General features: G+C 39.8%; 1 protein-coding gene across 1 annotated transcript in view; it reads right to left on the bottom strand.

Moving 5' to 3' along the window:
* Nucleotides 1-1,226: 1,226 nt before the first annotated feature.
* The window catches only part of TAF15 (TATA-box binding protein associated factor 15), a 33,085-nt gene continuing 14,841 nt past the window's right edge, over nucleotides 1,227-19,470 (bottom strand). Inside the window, exons 7-16 of the mRNA XM_054008063.1 lie at nucleotides 18,153-18,267; nucleotides 8,928-8,962; nucleotides 8,321-8,353; nucleotides 6,430-6,539; nucleotides 5,704-5,833; nucleotides 3,790-3,891; nucleotides 2,344-2,428; nucleotides 2,164-2,252; nucleotides 1,948-2,050; nucleotides 1,227-1,601 (exon numbers count right to left, since the gene is read on the bottom strand). Of these exons, the coding sequence (XP_053864038.1) occupies nucleotides 1,562-1,601; nucleotides 1,948-2,050; nucleotides 2,164-2,252; nucleotides 2,344-2,428; nucleotides 3,790-3,891; nucleotides 5,704-5,833; nucleotides 6,430-6,539; nucleotides 8,321-8,353; nucleotides 8,928-8,962; nucleotides 18,153-18,267 (842 nt within the window). The 3' untranslated portion in view covers nucleotides 1,227-1,561. The remainder of the gene's footprint in view (nucleotides 1,602-1,947; nucleotides 2,051-2,163; nucleotides 2,253-2,343; nucleotides 2,429-3,789; nucleotides 3,892-5,703; nucleotides 5,834-6,429; nucleotides 6,540-8,320; nucleotides 8,354-8,927; nucleotides 8,963-18,152; nucleotides 18,268-19,470) is intronic.

Genomic DNA, 19,470 nt, shown 5'->3' with positions numbered 1-19,470 from the left:
TGCCAGCAGCCTGCACTAAACAGGGAAGTGGGCCAAAATTTTGGCCAAATACCTTGAGGCAAATGCCTGATTTAAGAGTCGTGGTATCACTGCTGCCCATGCAGAATTGACCAGAGGACTGTTTTTGAGATGATGCCTCAAAGAGCCTCACACAGCGAACTGCATCATAGCCAATTGATCTACAAGAGGAGGAGACTGATCCTGTCAATATTCTACTGTTACTGGGAGGATCTCAGACATTGCAAACACAGAATGTACACCCAGCCATAGGTCAGCGTTTGCTAAACTAACTAAAAGCCTTTTGTTGTTTTTCCCAAGTCCACGCAGAATTGAACAAGGCAAACCGATTATAGATACGGCTCAGCCACCCATCCAGTTATCAGGATTAAAGCCCCCAGTGATAATATTTTGCCCTGCAGGAGGCCTTAGACTATCAGCTGTCCTACCTTTATTTTAGGAAAGCAAATGCAATGCTGGTGTAAGATTGACAGCACTAAAGACCGGGGATGTTATCCACGAAGCAGGAAGCGGTAGTGCAAGACTCTCACAGCATCCCACCAATCCACCTCAGCCTTGATTTGGAGGGACCACCTTGCTCCTTCAAACGTTGGCTTCCCTGCTGAGTGCCCGCTGTGGCTTCTATTATGTGAGTTACCCCTCTACTAGAGAGCCAACTCATCCTGAAAGATGCTATGGAATATCTAACTCTTTACTTTTGTTCACCACTGCATTAGTTTCAACAGCAGTGACTCAGAGGTGAAGTGGTACGTAGCTAGTAACTTCTCTTTTGAGCCATCCTGTCCCATCTTCTGACTTAACATTCCCTTAGTTTGATCAAGTCCCAAACGGCATGGGAACACACTGGCACCTTTGGGTTTCCCAGAATGACCGCAGTGAATTCCAGAAAGAGTAGCTGACACCCCCAGGTGAGGGCTGACTTGAGTTTCTGCTCAGCGAGGAGGGAAGGAAAGTGCAAAGTAGGAGGGGAGTTGTGGAGCTGCCACGGAGCTATACTTCTAACTCTGGGACCAAAGACATGGATTGCAAGGGACTTCTCCAGGCACTAAACCAAAGCGGTTCTAAGGGCATTTCATGGAGCTAGGGACAAAGTGTAATGCCATTTGTAAGCAAGACCCTTATTTGTTACACAGATTGCACCACAGAAAGACAGGGAATGGGAGGGAAAGGCTGGGGCTTAAAGTTATGAAGTTATTGGAAAAACAATGTAAGATTTCACAAATAAATCAGCTTTTATTGTTGTATTACAAAACACTTTTGATTTTGGCAATATTTTACAGTTCATTCTGTTCCTTCTTATAGCCGGTTGAAGAGCTCAGGGGTGAAAACAGGAGAATGTTGGAAATTTCATCTTTAATTTCCATGGACTTGCTAAAAAAAAAAAACAAAGAAAAAACTGCCCCCGTCCCTCCCACCAAAATAAAAACCCGATTTCGTGTCATTCGCCATCCAAAAAGCGGGCCTGGGTAAAGCAGCAGGCAAAACTCCGGCAATTTCACTACTGACTGCGTCAAAGAGACACATGGAACATTCACAAGGGTCTCTAGTATGGCCTGTTGCGCTGGTCATTTCTGAAGTCATTTCTGAAAGAAAAAAATGTGTGTTTAGCGAGTCACAGTACAACTCCATCCTCCCCCACACCAACTTGTGCAAATCTCTTCTTTACGCTCCCCTTCTACTCTGAGCATTGCCAACTGCTGATAACTAGACATCTGGCTAGCAGAAATTATTATTAGTGACCTGTGTTATGTCCTTTAGCAAAAGGAGTCTACACTTATACAATGAAAAATATATGCGCTTAATACTGTTACTCCATGACTCCCCCCGGACTGTTCCAGCCAGCCACATGTTCTATTAGTCAAAGAAAAGCCCACACTCCTAAAATCTACATTCCACACATACTGACACAGCAGCAAAGATAATGCTTACCTTCCTCCCATTTTACCACCATAGCCACCACCTCGGTCACCCCCTCTGCTACCGCGCCCTCTGTATCCTCTTTCACCTCCAAAACCGCCCCTCCCACGAAAGTCTACAAGGGAGAAATGCAAAATCAAAAACTCAAGAATGTGTTGTTAAAAGGTCACAAATGTAACTAAAACAGTCAGAAGCGACTCATTACTCTTGTGCTGATCTCTTACACACCCCCTCCTGATGGACGTGAATCTTCTGGTCTGGGCTCATTACACTGATTGCAGGAATTCCTGCGAGCAAAGTTCATATTACCACAGCTCCTGAAAGAGACAAAGATTCTTCAGACTGAGTTTTCTCAACAACTGAATGAACATACATGAAACACTGCTACCCAACTAAAACAACACTTACGGGTTAGGACAAATCCAATCACCATTTTTGGGATCCCCACTTCTACCCTGGAAGCCCCCACCTCTTCCAAATCCACCTCGTGAACCTGTGGATAGAATTATAATCAGAAAAAAGCAGGGGAAGTGCTCCTGTAATCTGCATCCGAGACATTTATTTGCAGACTATCACCAGCTTTAGACCCCAAGTGACAGACTCAGTTTCTTGGTAGAGCAATAAGCAACCAACTGATTTAATCAGCCACCTTCTAAGATTATCATTTCAGTGAATTAGGAACTCTGGAAATGGACGACAGCCTGACAACAACAACCAAGTGTAATTTACAAACTGATCATTTCAGAATTTCTTACGAAATGCTAAAATTTAATTAGCCAAAAGAGAAAACATGTAATATTTAGAGGCATAGCAAATGCTCTATAGGAGTTTAAACGTCTTGTCAACCCTCTGAACTGCAGGACTCGAGTCCCCCAGTGGATGTATTTGGGCAGCTGTAGAGCTTCAAGTATGAATGTGCTTATTTCAGCTCATGCAGAGGGGAAATAGTGTGTCGGAGCAGCACCTGGTGGCCAGAGAAGTCCGCTCCATGTATTTTCTATTTATTCCCTTTTCAGCACTACAAGTACTTTAACAGCTGATAGATTTATAGTTAATCAGCTTGAACTCCGTCACACGCATTACTGAAGTTTCATTGACATTTTAATCCACATGCAATTCCAATCACACATGGACACATCAAATCACAGACTAAACGAAGTATACGCTCTCCCGGACCGTATACACCAGGATTCTTCCAATACAGGCACCTTGTTTTTGGCATCAGAGTCCTGACCTTTTACACAAAATGGAGTTCTTAAAAATGACCTGTTTATCAGCCACCTAAAATTGCTTGGCCTAAAAACTAGTCACAATGTGTAAAACCCTCATGTTAAAGGAAGTGTAGTAAGACCAATCTCCAGCAGACTCATTTGATAAGGCCGTACTATGCAAAAAGTCTGGGATTTTCAAAGAGGGCTATGGGAGTTGGGCACCCATCTTCCATTAACTTTGAGCAGGAGTTGGGTGCTTAATTTTGCAAATTCCAGACAATGCATCCTAAGACAATCGCTGAGAACGTAGTGTTGGGTAATTATCCACGCCCAGCCTTGAAGTTGTTACTTCCCCATTTCTTTATAAGCCAGGATGAGCATTGAACTAGAGAGCATCTCCACATCGGGAACATACAGAACTAGATATAGTCCACTCCAGCAGAATTCAGTTTTCCTTAACTCCCATATGCTGGTGCCATCCCTACTAACCCCCTAAGTGCCAGAAATCTCTTCCACTATGCCTTCCCAAAGCCCACACTTCATTATTTAACAAATTACTGCCATGAGGGTAGCCCTCTTAAAAAGATCAAAAGCTAAAGCAGTTAACATGCAAAAGGAAAGACCCTTTATGTTTTACTACCACCTCGACGTCCGCTGCCACCGCCACCTCCTCCACCTCCTCTCAGAAATTCAGGCCTCCTGGTTGCAAAAGAAACTTTGATAACACTGCCATGGAATTCCTTTCCTAAAGGGGGGACAGAGAAAGAGGAACAAACAGGAGCTCAATAATTAACAGCAAGATCCAAAGTGACTGTAACTTGCATTGTTAAATTCAACACCAGCAGTACTAGAAAAAACATCCCGGTAAATCAAAATGCTTTTGAAAATATGAGTCGTAGCATCATATCACATCAACGCACAGATGGCAAACAGTAAGGAGGTACATATTTGTATTTATATCTATTCCTGATATAATATGCTATCACAAAGAGATGCTTATTTAAAATCAGAATATGATCTACAAGTTTTAATTTAAATTAAGGGCACATGATACAAGCACATAACACATTTCCCTGCTATGCTTGTCATCAGTATAGTTTATTGCAGGGCAGTTTAAATAGGTAAGAATCTTGATCCTGCCAATCAGACAGCAAGTTTCCATACCAATATATCCCCATGTGGGAAGAAGATATGCACGTGTTTATTATGAGGTTGCAACCAGCATGTATTATAAAATTAAAGTTTTATCACAGGACACTTTGGGGCCGATCACTGTTAGGATGCATCATACAGCAACCATAGTAATGTCCTTAAGATCAATTTGAAATATATTAGCAAAAAATAAGGCATAAAAAACAGTTTGCTGGTCGATTTCTTTTTGCTTACCATTATATGAACGCCAAACCTGAGCACACCCCTGCCTCTTCGATGCTTAGGTCTATATATGCCAAGTGTCAATGGAAACACAAAGCCATTCGAATGGGCATTAAGATTGTTTAACCTTCTGTTACTATAACGCAGTGTAACTGTCCTTTTTTCTGCAGTGGAACTCTTCAAGACTGACAGCAGCATGTTTCTGGAACCTGCTCCCCTTCTCCATTACGGACAGACAGTTTTCAGAGCTTCAGGTCACAGTACAAAGCTTTCAAGCTTTCAACTGGCCATGCAATAATTTCTAGCTATGGAGCAAAATACTGTTTTTAAAAGTCTTCTTTTGAAGGACTTGTTTCGCGAATATACGATTTTAATTGTAAGATGCAATTAACACTGTTATAAAGCATTTAAGGAATAATAAACTAGCACCATACACTGTATGCTCAAACTAGCTATGTACATTGGTTACTGCAGTAACCAAAGTTTATGTTCACACAGATAAATGTTAAAGAAAACATCCACATGAGGGAAAGATAGGCGCATAAATGAAGGGAAGATGTTACAAGAGGAATCATGATGGGGCTTAATTTAATTTGGTTTGAGGTACTTTTGGAGGCAGTGTGGTCTAGTGGACAGGGCAACAAAACTGGAAGCCAGGAGACCTGGGTTCCATTTCCAGTTCTGCCACTGACAAGCTGTGTTGCCTTGGGCAGTTCACGATTCTGTGCCTCTGTTTCCCCTCCTGCTCTTTGTCCATCTTGTCCATTTACATTGTCAGTTCTTTAGGGCACAGGACTTCTTTCAGTGTTTGTAGAGTGCCCACCCCAATGAGCTCTTAACCTTGCCTGGGGTTTCTAGGCACTGCCACCAACACCATGGTACCTCCCAGACCGCACATCAATTTCTATTCTCCTGCTTACTGCGATATTCTCGTTTTAATGGGCTGCATACGAAGTCTTGAATCATATCAGAAAAACCCATCCTCACACTGACTAAACTGGATACAGGGACAACGGACATGCAGCAGCATAAATAATGGTTTTCGTCTCAACTAGCACATCAGAGGGAAAAAAACAGGAGTCTCTTTGAAATAAATTTTAAAAGTGGCATGCAGTCCACATTAATATGCAGTCTCTACTGATTGCTAAGTTTCACGCACAAAAGGAAGAACAGGCAAACTTACCATCAAACCAGTCAATGGCTGCTTTAGCAGAAGGAGGGTCATCAAAAGACACTGTTGCTTCTCCCTTTGGTTTGCCTGTATCCTTATCTGTATATAGATTTATCATAAGTTTGCCAGTCTTTTTGTTAGTCTGGGGGAAAAATAAAAATAAAAAGTATTTCCTCAACATTGAGTTAATGGAGAAAACTGCTTGAGCCAGTAAACAGAGAGAACAGTTGTAATTAATTCATGTGCGCAGAGGAGATTCCTGGGGGCTAGCTTACAGAAACAAATACTGACTGCCCTCCAGCTCACAGCATGAACCTTAATATGAAGTGGTCCCAGGCCTTGTTTGGACGTTGGTTGAAGTCAAGTACAGTGAATGAGAGCCCTGATTTGGATTCTGGGGATAGGAAGGAAAGCCCTGAGTGAGTGGGTCATGGAAGCATAATTACTGATTGAAGCATTAGAGATTTACTACTGAGAGGGACACGTGGTAAGGGAAATGATTAGAGAATTAGGAGTAGAAAAGAGAAACCGTAACTGACATCTGGGTTAATAAGTTGGTAGTACCAGCAATTTCTTTTTCTGTAAACTGTCATCTGTGACCCAGTAGGATAAAAGAAAGATCTACAATTGCTAGGAAATAAAAGGGAGGAAATGTGCTGCTATTCAAGACACTTCCAACATATTCGATCTACAGGTTTCCTAAGCCAACACAACCTAATGATCTGTCACCACACACACCTTTATAATACCGATTTGCTTGAAATAGTCAGCCACTTGATCTGCCGAAACACCTTCTCCAAGTCCTTGCACAAAGATGGTGTTGTTATCAGAGTTGTCAGATTCTGTATCTATTAAAGAAAAAAAGTTATTTTTACCAAATGTGTTTGTATGGATTAGCCAGAAGCAAATATGTTACATACTGCAGTAGTTAAAAATGCTACTTCGTCTGAGGTAAGAGAAAACCTCTATCATTTTAGACTCAGATATCTATGGTCGTGCAACATCTCCTTGGACACCTGGCAGATTGGGAGCTCTCATATTAATGAACTGAGAAAAGTCTGAGGTCGTGCTGTTAGCTCTAACAGCAACAGCTTCTGAAGTACAGGAAGATAGCCGTAGGATGCTGCAGTATGTCACAGAATAATTACATTGAATATCTGACTGCGTGGCAGCCGTTCACAACTTTTTTCTGCAACTAGGGCATTCAAGTAGAGTAGGCCCAAAACGCAGATTTTAAATAAAAAAGGAGCCTATAAAATGTAACTGAAATACCACGGAAGACAGAAAAGCACCGTATCAGCGTAAAAGAATCAGAAAATGACACCAAAAAATAAGAATGAAACAGATTAGTCTTCTTTCATATCCAAGACAGAGTGCAAGAAGTAAACAGCAATCGTAAAGAGTAATTCAGCTTTTGAAAAGTCCTTCAAGTTTTAGGCTCTATGGTGAAACAAGTATAAAAATTAAAAGAACATTGCCCAAAATAATCTAAGTCAGAAAAAACTATCTATATTCAGCATCTTCAAGGAAAACAAGAACATTATCAGTTACTTGACTCAAGTCGACGCAGAATTCACTAGACAAAACCTGATTTTTACTTGCTGAGCAACGTGTTATTTAAACATTGAAATAATTCTCTTGTATAGTCCCATGCACCATTATTTAATGGAACTGATTGATCCCAGAAGAGAGCCCACCTTGTTAAACTACATCTGAATCACACAAAAATCCCAGCCACCCCACCTTTTTCCAGGCATGCATTTTAAAGTACATAAAATCATAGAAACGCAGGGTTGCAAGGCACCTAGAAAGCTCATCGGGTCCAGCCCCCCTGTGCTGAGGCAGGACCAAGTAAGCCTAGATCATCCTGACAGGTGTTTATCCAACTTGTTCTTAAAAACCTCCAATGAGGAAGATTCCACAACCTCCCTTGGAAGCCCATTCTAGAGCCTAACAATTAAAAGTTTTTTTCTAATATCTAACCAAAATCTCCCTTGCTGCAAATTAAGCCCATTACTTCTTGTCCTACATTCAGTGAACATGAGCAACAATTGATTACCATCGTCTTTATAACATCCCTTCACATATTTGAAGACTTAGGTTAAAAAAAAAAACTGGGGAAACTGCTTTCTTCATCGGTCAGATTTCCTAAACTTTTTATGGTTTTTGTTGCTCTCCTCTGCACTATTTCCAATTTGTCCATATCTTTCCTAAAGTGTCTCACCCAGAACTGGACACAGTTCTCCAGCTGAAGCCTCATGAGTGTCAAATAAAGCGGGACAATTACCTCTCATGTCTTACATTGGGCACTCCTGTTAATATACTCCAGAATGAGGTTAGTCCTTTTCACAACTGCATCACATTGATAACTCATGTTCAATTTCTGCGCCATTATCACCCCCAGATCCTTTTTAGCAATACTACCACATAGCCAGTTATTCCCCATTTTGTACTCGAGCATTTGATTTTTTCCTTCCTAAGTGTAGTACTTTGCCCGTCTTTATTGAATGTCATCTTGTTGATTTAAGATCAGTTCTCTAATTGGCCAAGATCCTCCAAAGCGCTTGCATATGTTACAAATGCTATGAAGGATGAAGAGCTACAATCCACATAATTCTTGTTTTCTTACCAGCATCTGATTTCTGTCCATAATCCCTTTGACCTGTAGAATGGGTAAAAAGATGAAAGAAAGGCTACTTTAGCAAGGAAAGCCTTTTTAAAAATCTTGTTAAATAAGACAAGAAGATATTCAAGCTACATATGCAATGTATCTAAAAATTTAAGTCATTAACCAGAGATCTGGAGAATATTTAGATTAAAGTGTTCAACAGCAGGCATCTGTAGAACGTTAACATGTTCTTTAACTTGCAGTATGTGGCATCTGCCACATTAGCATTATGCTGGTGTTTATCTTGCAAATGCTGGTTGTCAGATGACCAAGCAGTTTACCACAATTATTTTGTCACTAGTACCTTTCAAAGCAGCATTTGTAACAAAACAAAAAAAAACACACCAAAATCCGGTGAAGGTCATAAATCTCCACAATTTCTTTCATGCAATTTGACAAAGTAGAAATCCAGTTTATCGTTAAAGGATTGACTTTTAAAGCACACAAACACACCAGCCCCAGCAAAACAGAAACGCTAGAATGCTTCTACTAGATAGTAATAAGATATTGGTGGCTTTTAGATTTATACAGAATTTCCACTGAAACATTTTGGATACTCGGCACTTACCACCAACATTTTTGAAGCCACCACGGTCACCACCGCTGCAGAGGAAAAATTGAAGAAATGATTTCTTCCTCAAGTCTCTACGTGCTGAGCCGAAGGCTCAATCTACACTTATCTGATCAAAAATTATTGGCTAGTGGCTCAAGCATCACCTCTGTGTTTCGCACACTATTTATTTGTGTTCCAAGACTATTCTTTCAGATAGGGCGCTAATCTCGGAAACTAACCTCCAAAAGAATTGCTGAAACGAAGGTGGGTGTACACCAATTAAAAACCCTTTTCCAGCCCACATGCCAAATGAATGCAATTTAAAACCGGGATTTAAAATGGAGGCATACTTTTGATAAAAATTAGTGGGCGTTACTCCAATCTAGCAGCTGCATGGCTAGTTAATTACCATTTGTGAACGGAAATTAATTAACCTCTATTCTTACGTATTCAAGTAAATTTGGATAAATTAGTATTACTAAGCACACTCTGAAGTAGGATGTGTGAGGATCTGGGAATCTGTGCTACAGTGTACTACTAGCACTTGACATTAATGATAAAGTATGTATGAGAATGAGCTTCAATAGCAGAGGTCGTGAACTTTTAGTTAATTCATTCTGAAACCTGTGGCACAAAAGGTAGACCAAGTTAATAGATTACACACACAGATTGCCAGGGAATGAGGGGAGTTTAGTTGTTGTGATGTCCCATTCCAAATTTAATGGAAGTAAAAGCTTGATATCTCCCACACTTACTCTATTTAATGTGTGGTTCATGGTATTGATATTTCCCACATTTAACATTAACAACTAAATCCAGGTGCAAGGATTAAAACACTCAATATTCAAGGCCCTTAGAAAAAGATCAACGGCATTTTTTAAGTTAACAGCCAGGCCTTTCAAAGATTATAAGACCACCTGCTTGCACACACCAGAAGTGTGTGAGAGAGTGCAGTTACCAGCAGTAAACTGGTAAATTCATTTTGGGAACTTTTATGCAGAGTAACTAAGATAAAGAGAGTACAAATAAAAATCCTCAACTAGCACTCCTTGCCTAATCCTCGGAGGTTCTGCCCTATAGCTCATGAAGCAGCCACTGCAGTAGTTTGCTTATCATTGGAGTTGATTAAAATCTGGAGGGACTCCTAATCTCTCAACTTGTCAAGGTCCCAGTGTGGGACAAGAGCTCAAAATAAGGGACATTAGTAAAACAGGCTATGAAGCTTCAATATGGGATTCATTTCTTTAGGATACCGTATATACATTTTCTGTTACAACAAATGTGAAGTCAGAAACACAAGATGTAATTTACAATTTTAAAAAAAGTCAAACAAGTTTTCTGTGAATGATGATAAGTCTGTCTTAAAACAAGGGGCAGGATTTCATTAATCATTATGTAAGATAGCTTTAAAGACTCATTACTATACAAGGAAAACAACAGCTGTTATACCATGACAAAACCTTGCAGCAACTGCTGTTATATTTACATTCATGGAATATTACTTTCAGCTAGGATCTATTTTAATAAACTTGCTGTTGATTTTCAAAGGTTATGTAGACACTAAGTTATTTGAAACACTAAATGGCAGACTTATTCATATGCAATTATATTCAGCTGCATGAAAGATAAAAACGTATGAGTTCCAAACACTATTTACAGTAGCCTCTACTAAAGGATGGATAATTTTAAAGACTGATGATCAAACAAGAACAGTGATCACAAAAATTCTATTGCAAACACATGTCTGCCACCCACAATTCACTCCAACCCCCTAAGAACTGACCACCTCGTACCCTTCTTATTAAACGTCAATTAAAAACTCTGCCCCATTGGCATATTAGCTCAGAACTAGGTACACTGAATCAGTCACACAAATTTTTGTCTTCAAACTCTGGATTCCTTCCCCAGTTCACCAGGGCTGCACGATTCAGAACATGCATTTTTTCTGGTTTGTAAATATACAACATGAAAGATGTAGATAGAGAAATAAAAGACACATATTTACAGTAAACAATCAGGATGTTATAGAAAATGAATACTGACCAAGCTGGATACATAATGCCTGAAGCCACAGGCTGAAAGCATTACTACCCAACAGAGATCACTTTTTGCAACTTATAAACTGTTTATATTTTTACTATATTCTGCAAAAGTGTATTGTTGTCCCAATATGCTTCAGTGTTGGTTATTCTCCGTTGTGTCTCATGTGACCAACTGAACTAATGTATCTTCATTTACCACGAAGACCTAAGAAAAGAGTCTCAGCAACTGGATTGTTTGGCAATACATGGATGCAAAAGAATACACACCCCTGTCCTGGAGTGTGGGTACCATATAACTTGTATCACACTGCATACTGCCTTTTATATAGACTGAATATGACAGATAATCAGCTAGAGTTCTGGTTTTTAAAACATCCTTTAATCAGTCAGAAAACCAGCAAAAAATTCAGTCATATCACCAATACAAAAATTGAAATCCAGGCAGCCAAAGTGAATCCTAATCACCATTCACAAGAATTAACCCTAAGGCCACAAAAATGTGGTCATTAGAAGATTTTTCTTGTAAGCTGGTATCCACCCATCTTCATTTATTTTCAAACCTGTTGGCATAGTCTGGTGTGACGTTGCACTCCATATGTTTTTATGGAAATATGCTTACGAGTGTGAATATGATGCAACTGGAATATGCTTTATGCAAAAGCTCTCTTGTAAGGTATCATAACGAAGGTTATAAACTACTAAATATATTCCTCCTATTTGTACGCATGCATCATTCTTGTATCTGAAGCATAACTCTGAAGTCCTATTGTAATTATGCAAAGTGTGGGCCATTAATGTGGTTTAGAACCTTGATGGCTCCCATTGGTTGTAAATGGTTTATTTACCTTCAAGCCTTCCTGTGTAAGTGTGGGCCAAACCAGGAAGAATGAAGACTAAGGGTCTTAGTGTCATGTGACCATGTCACCCGATAATGAAATCCATCTTAAATCTGGTACTTTTCCATTTAGAAGGAGGGATGGGGACCCACAGACACAAAAGATTCCCACCTTGTGCCGAAGTGCTAAAGCTATAAAAGGGGGTGGAGCAGGACAAAGGGGGCTGCCAGTCATAAGAAACCCCATACCACCTGAGATGTGTGCTGGAACTAACAAGGACTGTACCAGGGGAAAGGATTGGGCCCAAACTAGGAAGGAATCTAGTCTGTGAAAGCTTATTGGAACATCTTTGAGGGTGAGCTATTACCTGTAATCAGTTTCTTAATGTATTAGGCTTAGACTTGCGTGTTTTGTTTTATTGTGCTTTGTGACTTATTTTGTTCTGTCTGTTATTACTTGAAACCACTTAAATCCTACTTTCTTATACTTAATAAAATCACTTTTGTTTATTAATAAACCCAGAGTAAATGATTAATGCTGGGGGAGCAAACAGCTGTGCATCTCTCTCTATCAGTGATATAGAATCATAGAATATCAGGGTTGGAAGGGACCTCAGGAGGTCATCTAGTCCAACCCCCTGCTCAAAGCAGGACCAAACAAACAAACAATTTATGAATTTACCCTGTATAAGCTTTCTACAGAGTCAAACGGATTTATTTGGTGTTTGGATCCCACTGGGAACTGGGTGCTGGAGATAGGTAGCCTGCTGAGCTGCTTTCAGTTGAATTTGCAGTTTTGGGGGCGTGGCCCAGACCCTGGGTCTGTGTTGCAGCAGGCTAGTGTGTCTGGCTCAACAAGGCAGGGTTCTGGAAGTCCCAGGCTGGCAGGGAAACCAAGCTCAGAAGTAATTTCAGCACATCAGGTGACAGTCCCAAGGGGGTCTCTATGACCAAACCTGTCACATCTGGAATAACAACTGCTAGAATCTTAGGAGTACAGGTATCACCAGTGTTCCCAAGATCATAAAGGTTACAGAGGAAAGGGATGCATGAACTGAGCATTAATCCTGGCTGAAGTAAGCAGCATCTTTCAGCTAAATTAACAAATAGCTTTACTCCCTTTTTTATCAATGATGCACACTTGTATTGACTTTAGAGGGCTTCAAGCCATAAATGTTCTTTTCAAAGAGCAAAAAGCTGCAGATATTGGAACAAGTGGCATTAAAAGCCAAAGGCCAAATTCTGCCCTCTGATATGCACCTAGACGTCCCATTGAGCACAATGGGAGTTACATGCAAGGACGTATCTTTCTAAATATAACTGAAATGAGAACAGACTATTTAGCACAGCAATAAAGCCATAGATTTTGCTAACTATGGATTTTACTTCTATCAAGGTATTTTAAATTTGTGCTAGTATAAAGAAACACAGCTGCAGGAGGTGATCTACTTGAAAGTGTAATGTGGACACAGAGATGAGAAATCACTAGTGTTATCTAATGAAGTTCCACACGAACAGTTAAAAAGCTAGTTTATCATTTATTCACTGAATTCCATAAACCCGTGTCCCTGTTTATTTTCTTCCAAACTCTAAAGCCAGAACATGAACATACAGAAAGCTAATAATGTGACAATAATTCTAAACACTAATGGCAAGATAGCATAAGCCACTTTGGCTATACTCCAATTTCTTGATATTAGATTAGGCTACGTCCCCACACAAAGGAAACAAATATAACAAATAAGCAGCAATGCATAATTTTCACTTGTAATATAATAAACTTAAAATCAAGTTTAGATTTAATCACACACAACCAAGAAAATCTTATATTTAGCAGTGTGATAACTCAATGAGTGAGTGGAACAAATTCTGTTTTACACTGCACAAGAAGCTACGTGGGTGTAGCCCAATTTTCAGCATAATCCGAAGGCAGAACTTCACCCATTGAGTCCACAGATTCTGATACAAGGGGACAGAACAATTATGGTTGTTCCATGGACACTGCACTGATTGAGTGACTTTTTTCTGGATTTTTAGGTAGCCCCTCCCACACACACACACACTTCCATAGCACCTTTCATCTAATGCGCTCAAGACACTTGGCAGAAAAGGATTAAGCACCACAACAACCTGTGAGACACGTTCTCTATTCTCCAGAGAGGAAAAGACGAAAAATAAGCTGGAGGCAGAGCCAAGAACAGAACTCAGGACTCCTTAGTCCTAGTGTTCTAACCATAAAAGAGTACAGAATGAGGGGAGGGGAGGGGAGGGGAGGGGAAAGGGCATATATAGAATAGTTACTGTGCGAGTGCCAGCATGACCTCGCCCTAAAAATCAGTGCATCTCAAGCTATAGCAGATGATTTTGTTTGGTTTCAGTTGTAAACTTTTTTTAAAAAGTGGGTTTAGTGTATAGATTTAACATTTGTTCTTAGCTAAAGTGCGGTATACAGAGTCTCTGCAGTCTATTTTAAAAAACAACAAAAATGGAAGTTTGGATAGATTGTTATTTAGCATCTAAAGTTCCAAGAGATCCAGCTCAAAACCATTTTTAAAAATAAAAAAAGCAATTCTGAGACCACTGGTTACTTACCATGATGCGAGCATTGGGGGCAGAAGAATTACTGAATTTGATCATGGGTTACTGGATTTGAGCAGCAAAGGAAGTAAACTGAAGGCTGTAGGCACTAAGTAAGGTACATTTTTGGGAATCCCTGCACAGTATCTTGAAAGCAATTCATTCGTTCATTCAGTGTCAGGACAATACTAAACATTTTAAGAAGCATCTTATATTTTCAGCTACTTTTGTCCAAAATGGTTATGGAAACAATAAGTTCTCAAAAACGGTTTAAGAACAATCATTTGGTTTTGTCCCATACAAAAGCCGGATATTGCAAATACAGATATGACTCCACACCTAGCAAACCTCCCTTGTTTAAAAAAAAAAAAGCGCTAGCAAAGGAAGTCAGGGCAGTGCCAGCATAGGCACTAACTGTTGCTGGCATTTTAACGACTCTGTTGCTCATCATGGCTCACAGTAGGGTTGCACTAAGTCAGGGATAGTCAACAGGTGGACCATGGGCCAAATCTGGACCGCAAGACGCTTTTGAATAGACCCCAAAATTTTTGTTTATTTATTTATTTATTTTTTATTATTTTCTCTGACATCTGGACCTTGACTATACCCTGACCGAGAAATTCGGACCTGGACTAAGTGGTAAGAACACCCGTAGCTGGACCACCCTCCTGTCGCTGTTACCATCAAGGGAGCTAGAACATCTTTATGAACAGCTGATATGCAAAGGACATTAATCCATTGTAGTCTCAGATTAGCTAATGATTTCATGCAACATCCAGGAAAAGTGCAAAGAAGGTACTTCAGACAAATGGTACAGCATCATTAAAGAAACGTATTTAAATTATTTAAGTTGGAAATGTTTAGCGCAACCTAAGGGCTGGTCTAACTTTTTTTTAAAGCACTAACTGCAAAATGTTTAAGCCTATATAGTTATAGCAGTACAAAAACTGTGTTTAGACAAGACTTTAGAGTTAAATACTTCCTGATATTACTGGAAATATCATATTTTAGTGTTACCATGTGCAACACTATCGCAGTCAAACACTGTGTAACAAATAATTATCAGAAGTAGCCTCAGCATATGTGCACAAGTTGCTTTTCGGTTTGGGCTGCCTTTTTTTTTTGGCAAATATTTTTCTCAGGACAAAGTGGGGATCTGTTACATTATTAAAGTTGTTCTCCTTCCACCACATTATTTTATGATTGCAAACAACTCAAGCTTTTGCTAGAACTTGGTCAAGAAGTGTTTGAATGTGGAGTAAAAATTGACCTTTTAGGAGTAGAAACCTTAGAACATAAGAACGGCCGTACTGGGTCAGACCAAAGGTCCATCTAGCCCAGTATCCTGTCTACCGACAGTGGCCAATGCCAGGTGCCCCAGAGGGAGTGAACCTAACAGGTAATGATCAAGTGATCTCTCTCCTGCCATCCAACTCCACCCTCTAAACAACAGAGTCTAGGGACACCATTCCTTACCCATCGTGTCTAATAGCCATTAATGGACTTAACCTCCATGAATTTATCCAGTTCTCTTTTAAACACTGTTATAGACCTAGCCTTCACAACCTCCTCAGGCAAGGAGTTCCACAAGTTGACTGTGCGCTGTGTGAAGAAGAACTTCCTTTTATTTTGTTTTAATCAAAATAGAAGACAACTGCTTCTAGGCTAAAAAATTCTAGGACAAATTTTAGTTTGAGTCATTAAGTTTAAACATCATCAGTGTGCTGTGCTGAACAGAGGAAGACAGTCATTAAAAATGGCTCCATTCCCCTCCCACTAATACATTCCTTCACATTTTTCAATCCTCATCCACACACTCTTCCTTTCCTGAAAGTGCATGTCAAGCAATGGGATCAACTATATTTACATGCCAACATGATTATTTACACATCTGTTGAAACAACTGTAATGGGGGAGTGGTTATTTATTTTCCTAGCTTCTGTTCCACCACCTTGCAAAACACAAGTTTGTTTCGAATGGACATTGTCTACCAGTTGTATGTCTTCTGAAACTTACTTTAAAATTTCTTCATTAAAAGAGGCTCAACTACAAAGCCCCCCCCCCAAAAATCTATTTTTATCATGGGAATTATAAGAGACCCTTACCCACAATGAAGCAGCTACAATAGTCTTAAAAACCTCAGTTCTAACTGAAATTGAATATCTGAAGCGGTTTTGCTGCCTGTGAAGTTTACACTGTACAAAAGCTGCCAATTATAAAGGAGCAGAGTTCACTCACTTCTAAGATCCATCTAAAATGAGCTTCTAGTAACTTTGATACCATATACTAAGTCAAAATATTCAGGATCCATATACACTATCAAATTGGTTACAATGAAGCATAATGTAGGACCAACCTAGTTACAACATGATTTGGACATTCCTATATGATGGGAACAGAGTAAACCATGTTATAACCAGGTTAAATGACATGATCCCACTTTTAGTTCAACAATGAGAAACACTGACAACTATTTTCATAGTATAAGTGAGCCCTAACAGTCTAATATTACAAGAGAATCTATGGAAAGCATTCAACAAAATGTCCATTCAGAGAAATACCATATTTACATGTGAAAGGCAGTCCTACGACATTATGAGACATGGTTATTTTACTTAAACCTCAACTGCTCCCCCCCAAACAATACCATATCTACTTTTCGTTCCATCTCAGCGGACCTAGCACTAACTCAAAGCAGCCCAATGCTGCAGTGGAATGATGGTGTTAATAAGCAACAGTTCATAGGTTACTGGCAGCTTTAAATTTCTAGTTAACACTGTCTTGCTCTACAGCCACAGAATTGCAACCCAGAACTGTAGGTAGCAGGTATAAATTAACAGTTTCTTTGTAGCTTTGCTAACTTTATATGTAGTCTGGGCAGTTTAAATGAATTTTAAAACAAAGACCCCCAACCCTGCAAATTTATGCACGAGCATGAACGCTATACATATATATAGTTATGCATGTTCATAAGTCTGTCTTTGTAGGATCAGGGCCTAAGTATAAAAACCCGACGTCTAGTAAAGGCAAATAAACTGAATTAGAAGGCCATCATCGTTTTAGTTTTATAGCCAGAACAGTCACAGAAAAATGTAGCTAAGCTGTTGAATTCCTTCAGGTTCATGTTTGTTTATTCAGTCACTACTTCCAAGGAAACATTGGGGGAAAAAAGTAGTCAAGATTAAGTAATCTTGTCTCGTTAACCTTCTTTAATAAAGCAGAAAGACTATTAGCCAAACCTTGCATATCATCTAATAATAATACTGGCCTTCTTTGTAAAGCACACTGAAATCTATTGATATAAAGCACTATACAAGACCTACGTGATATTACTATAAGAAGTCACATACACGGAACATACTTTCCTGCCAGAGGGTTATCTGCCATTAGGCTACAGAACCTTGGCTTTAAATTCTATTTTTGAGCCTTTTTTTTTTTTTTTTTAAAGACATCTAGAAAGAATCTTGGTTGATAGTATGTAAAATACTTGACTTCAAAGAGTGGTCTCTTTGAGAAGTCTTGTATCACATCCATTAAATATAAAATGTAGCCAAGTGTCTTTATGATCATCACTCTAAGTCTTGTCCTATTCCAATATAAGTAATATTCCCTGGGCTAAATCTTTGGTATTTCAGTGCAGGCTGATCAGTGTAATTTTAGAAAGAATTACCTTCAGTTTTCTGTGCTCAAAGATCTGAATTGTGTTAGCTTAAACACGGAAACCAAAGCAGCTAAATAGCAAGCTATTACAAATACATTTGCAGGTATTGGGATTAAATCACTTACGTTAATCCAGACATATGACCTCTTCCATCCATTTCATATCCCCCTCTACCTCCTCCCTGTGAACCGCCGTATCCTCTATTATCTTCTCCATACCTACTCTTTTCACGTCGACCATCTAGAGAACCACAAAGTATGTGTAAATTGCACTGTAAGTTTATACTAAACCCATTGCTTAAATTTGCTAGGTAAAAATAAATAAGACTTCCATGTTTTAAACTCTTTTCTTGCATCTGTTCCACACCATCACAAAGCCTAAACCAAGTTCTGGTTTATCTCCCTGGATTACTAGGGGACGTGATATTCCTTACAATGTGGATACCATCATATTCTGGTATATCACATTTTGCAGAAAATAAACCCATAGTGCCTAAAATCCCAGCTGAGTTTCTCCTACCCTGAAAAAGACAGACATGTACGTAGTTTGGTTAAAGGTTACGTTTTAATCTTCACATCACTTGTTTGTCAAGACAGAAGCGGAGACATTGGTGCTGTGATAAGTAAAGCAGATCAGACCATTGTCCAGGGAGGTAAAGACAGATTCCAAGGTGCCTTGCGCCTGTGCATGTGGAGATATTTCTTCCCTCCACTTCCCAGTAACCCTCCAATACAGGCAGGCAAATAAGAGCACAAGCCCTGGAATATGGAACCAGTGATAGTTAGCTCCAGCCCTGCAGCTTTCATGATACTACTGAAGGAGCGAGAAAGCCTTTTCCCCACTCAAGTCTCCCACTCTTTCTGCCTTTACTCCACTGCAAAGTCTCATTCTCCTCCTCCCCCCATGCTGCTTCAGACTCACCACCTCGCTTCACTCTCCACTTGTGTCTAGTCTGGAAAAGAGTGGAATGAAGAAGAGAACCTGCAGTGACAGCCACCAGGGCAGAAGGTTGTAACTAAACTGCTGCACGCTGATGGGAGAGCGTAAACCGAGGGAGCAAAAACCTCAGGGAACTACAGGCTCCGTTTCCTTAGCAGCTTTGACAAAGTGGCAGAACTTGAACAGGCACAGCTTCCGTTTCATGGATTCTGCCCATAGGAGCCCGCTCCCTTTCAGAGCCCCTCTCTTTTTTTCAAACATACTCTAAGGAATGTTTCTTGTCCCTCCTGTCCTTACATGCAGGGAAAGTCATTTCATCTGCCCGTCAACTCCCTGTACAGAGCTTTGATCTCCTATGCACACAGCCAGACCTCCACATCCAGCCAGTCTTAACAAGGAAGTGACACAGGGGCAGCAAATTTACAATCTCTCTAAATATCTTCATTTTTTCCCTCAAAAGGCAACTGTGCTCCTAGACACTGGAAAGGATGGAAAGCCTTTCTG

The sequence above is a fragment of the Malaclemys terrapin genome, chromosome 18, assembly GCF_027887155.1.
Source record: "Malaclemys terrapin pileata isolate rMalTer1 chromosome 18, rMalTer1.hap1, whole genome shotgun sequence".
Taxonomy (NCBI): domain Eukaryota; kingdom Metazoa; phylum Chordata; order Testudines; family Emydidae; genus Malaclemys; species Malaclemys terrapin.
The sequence above is the reverse complement of the archived record's forward strand: the minus strand, read 5'-3'. Positions and strand labels throughout refer to the sequence as shown.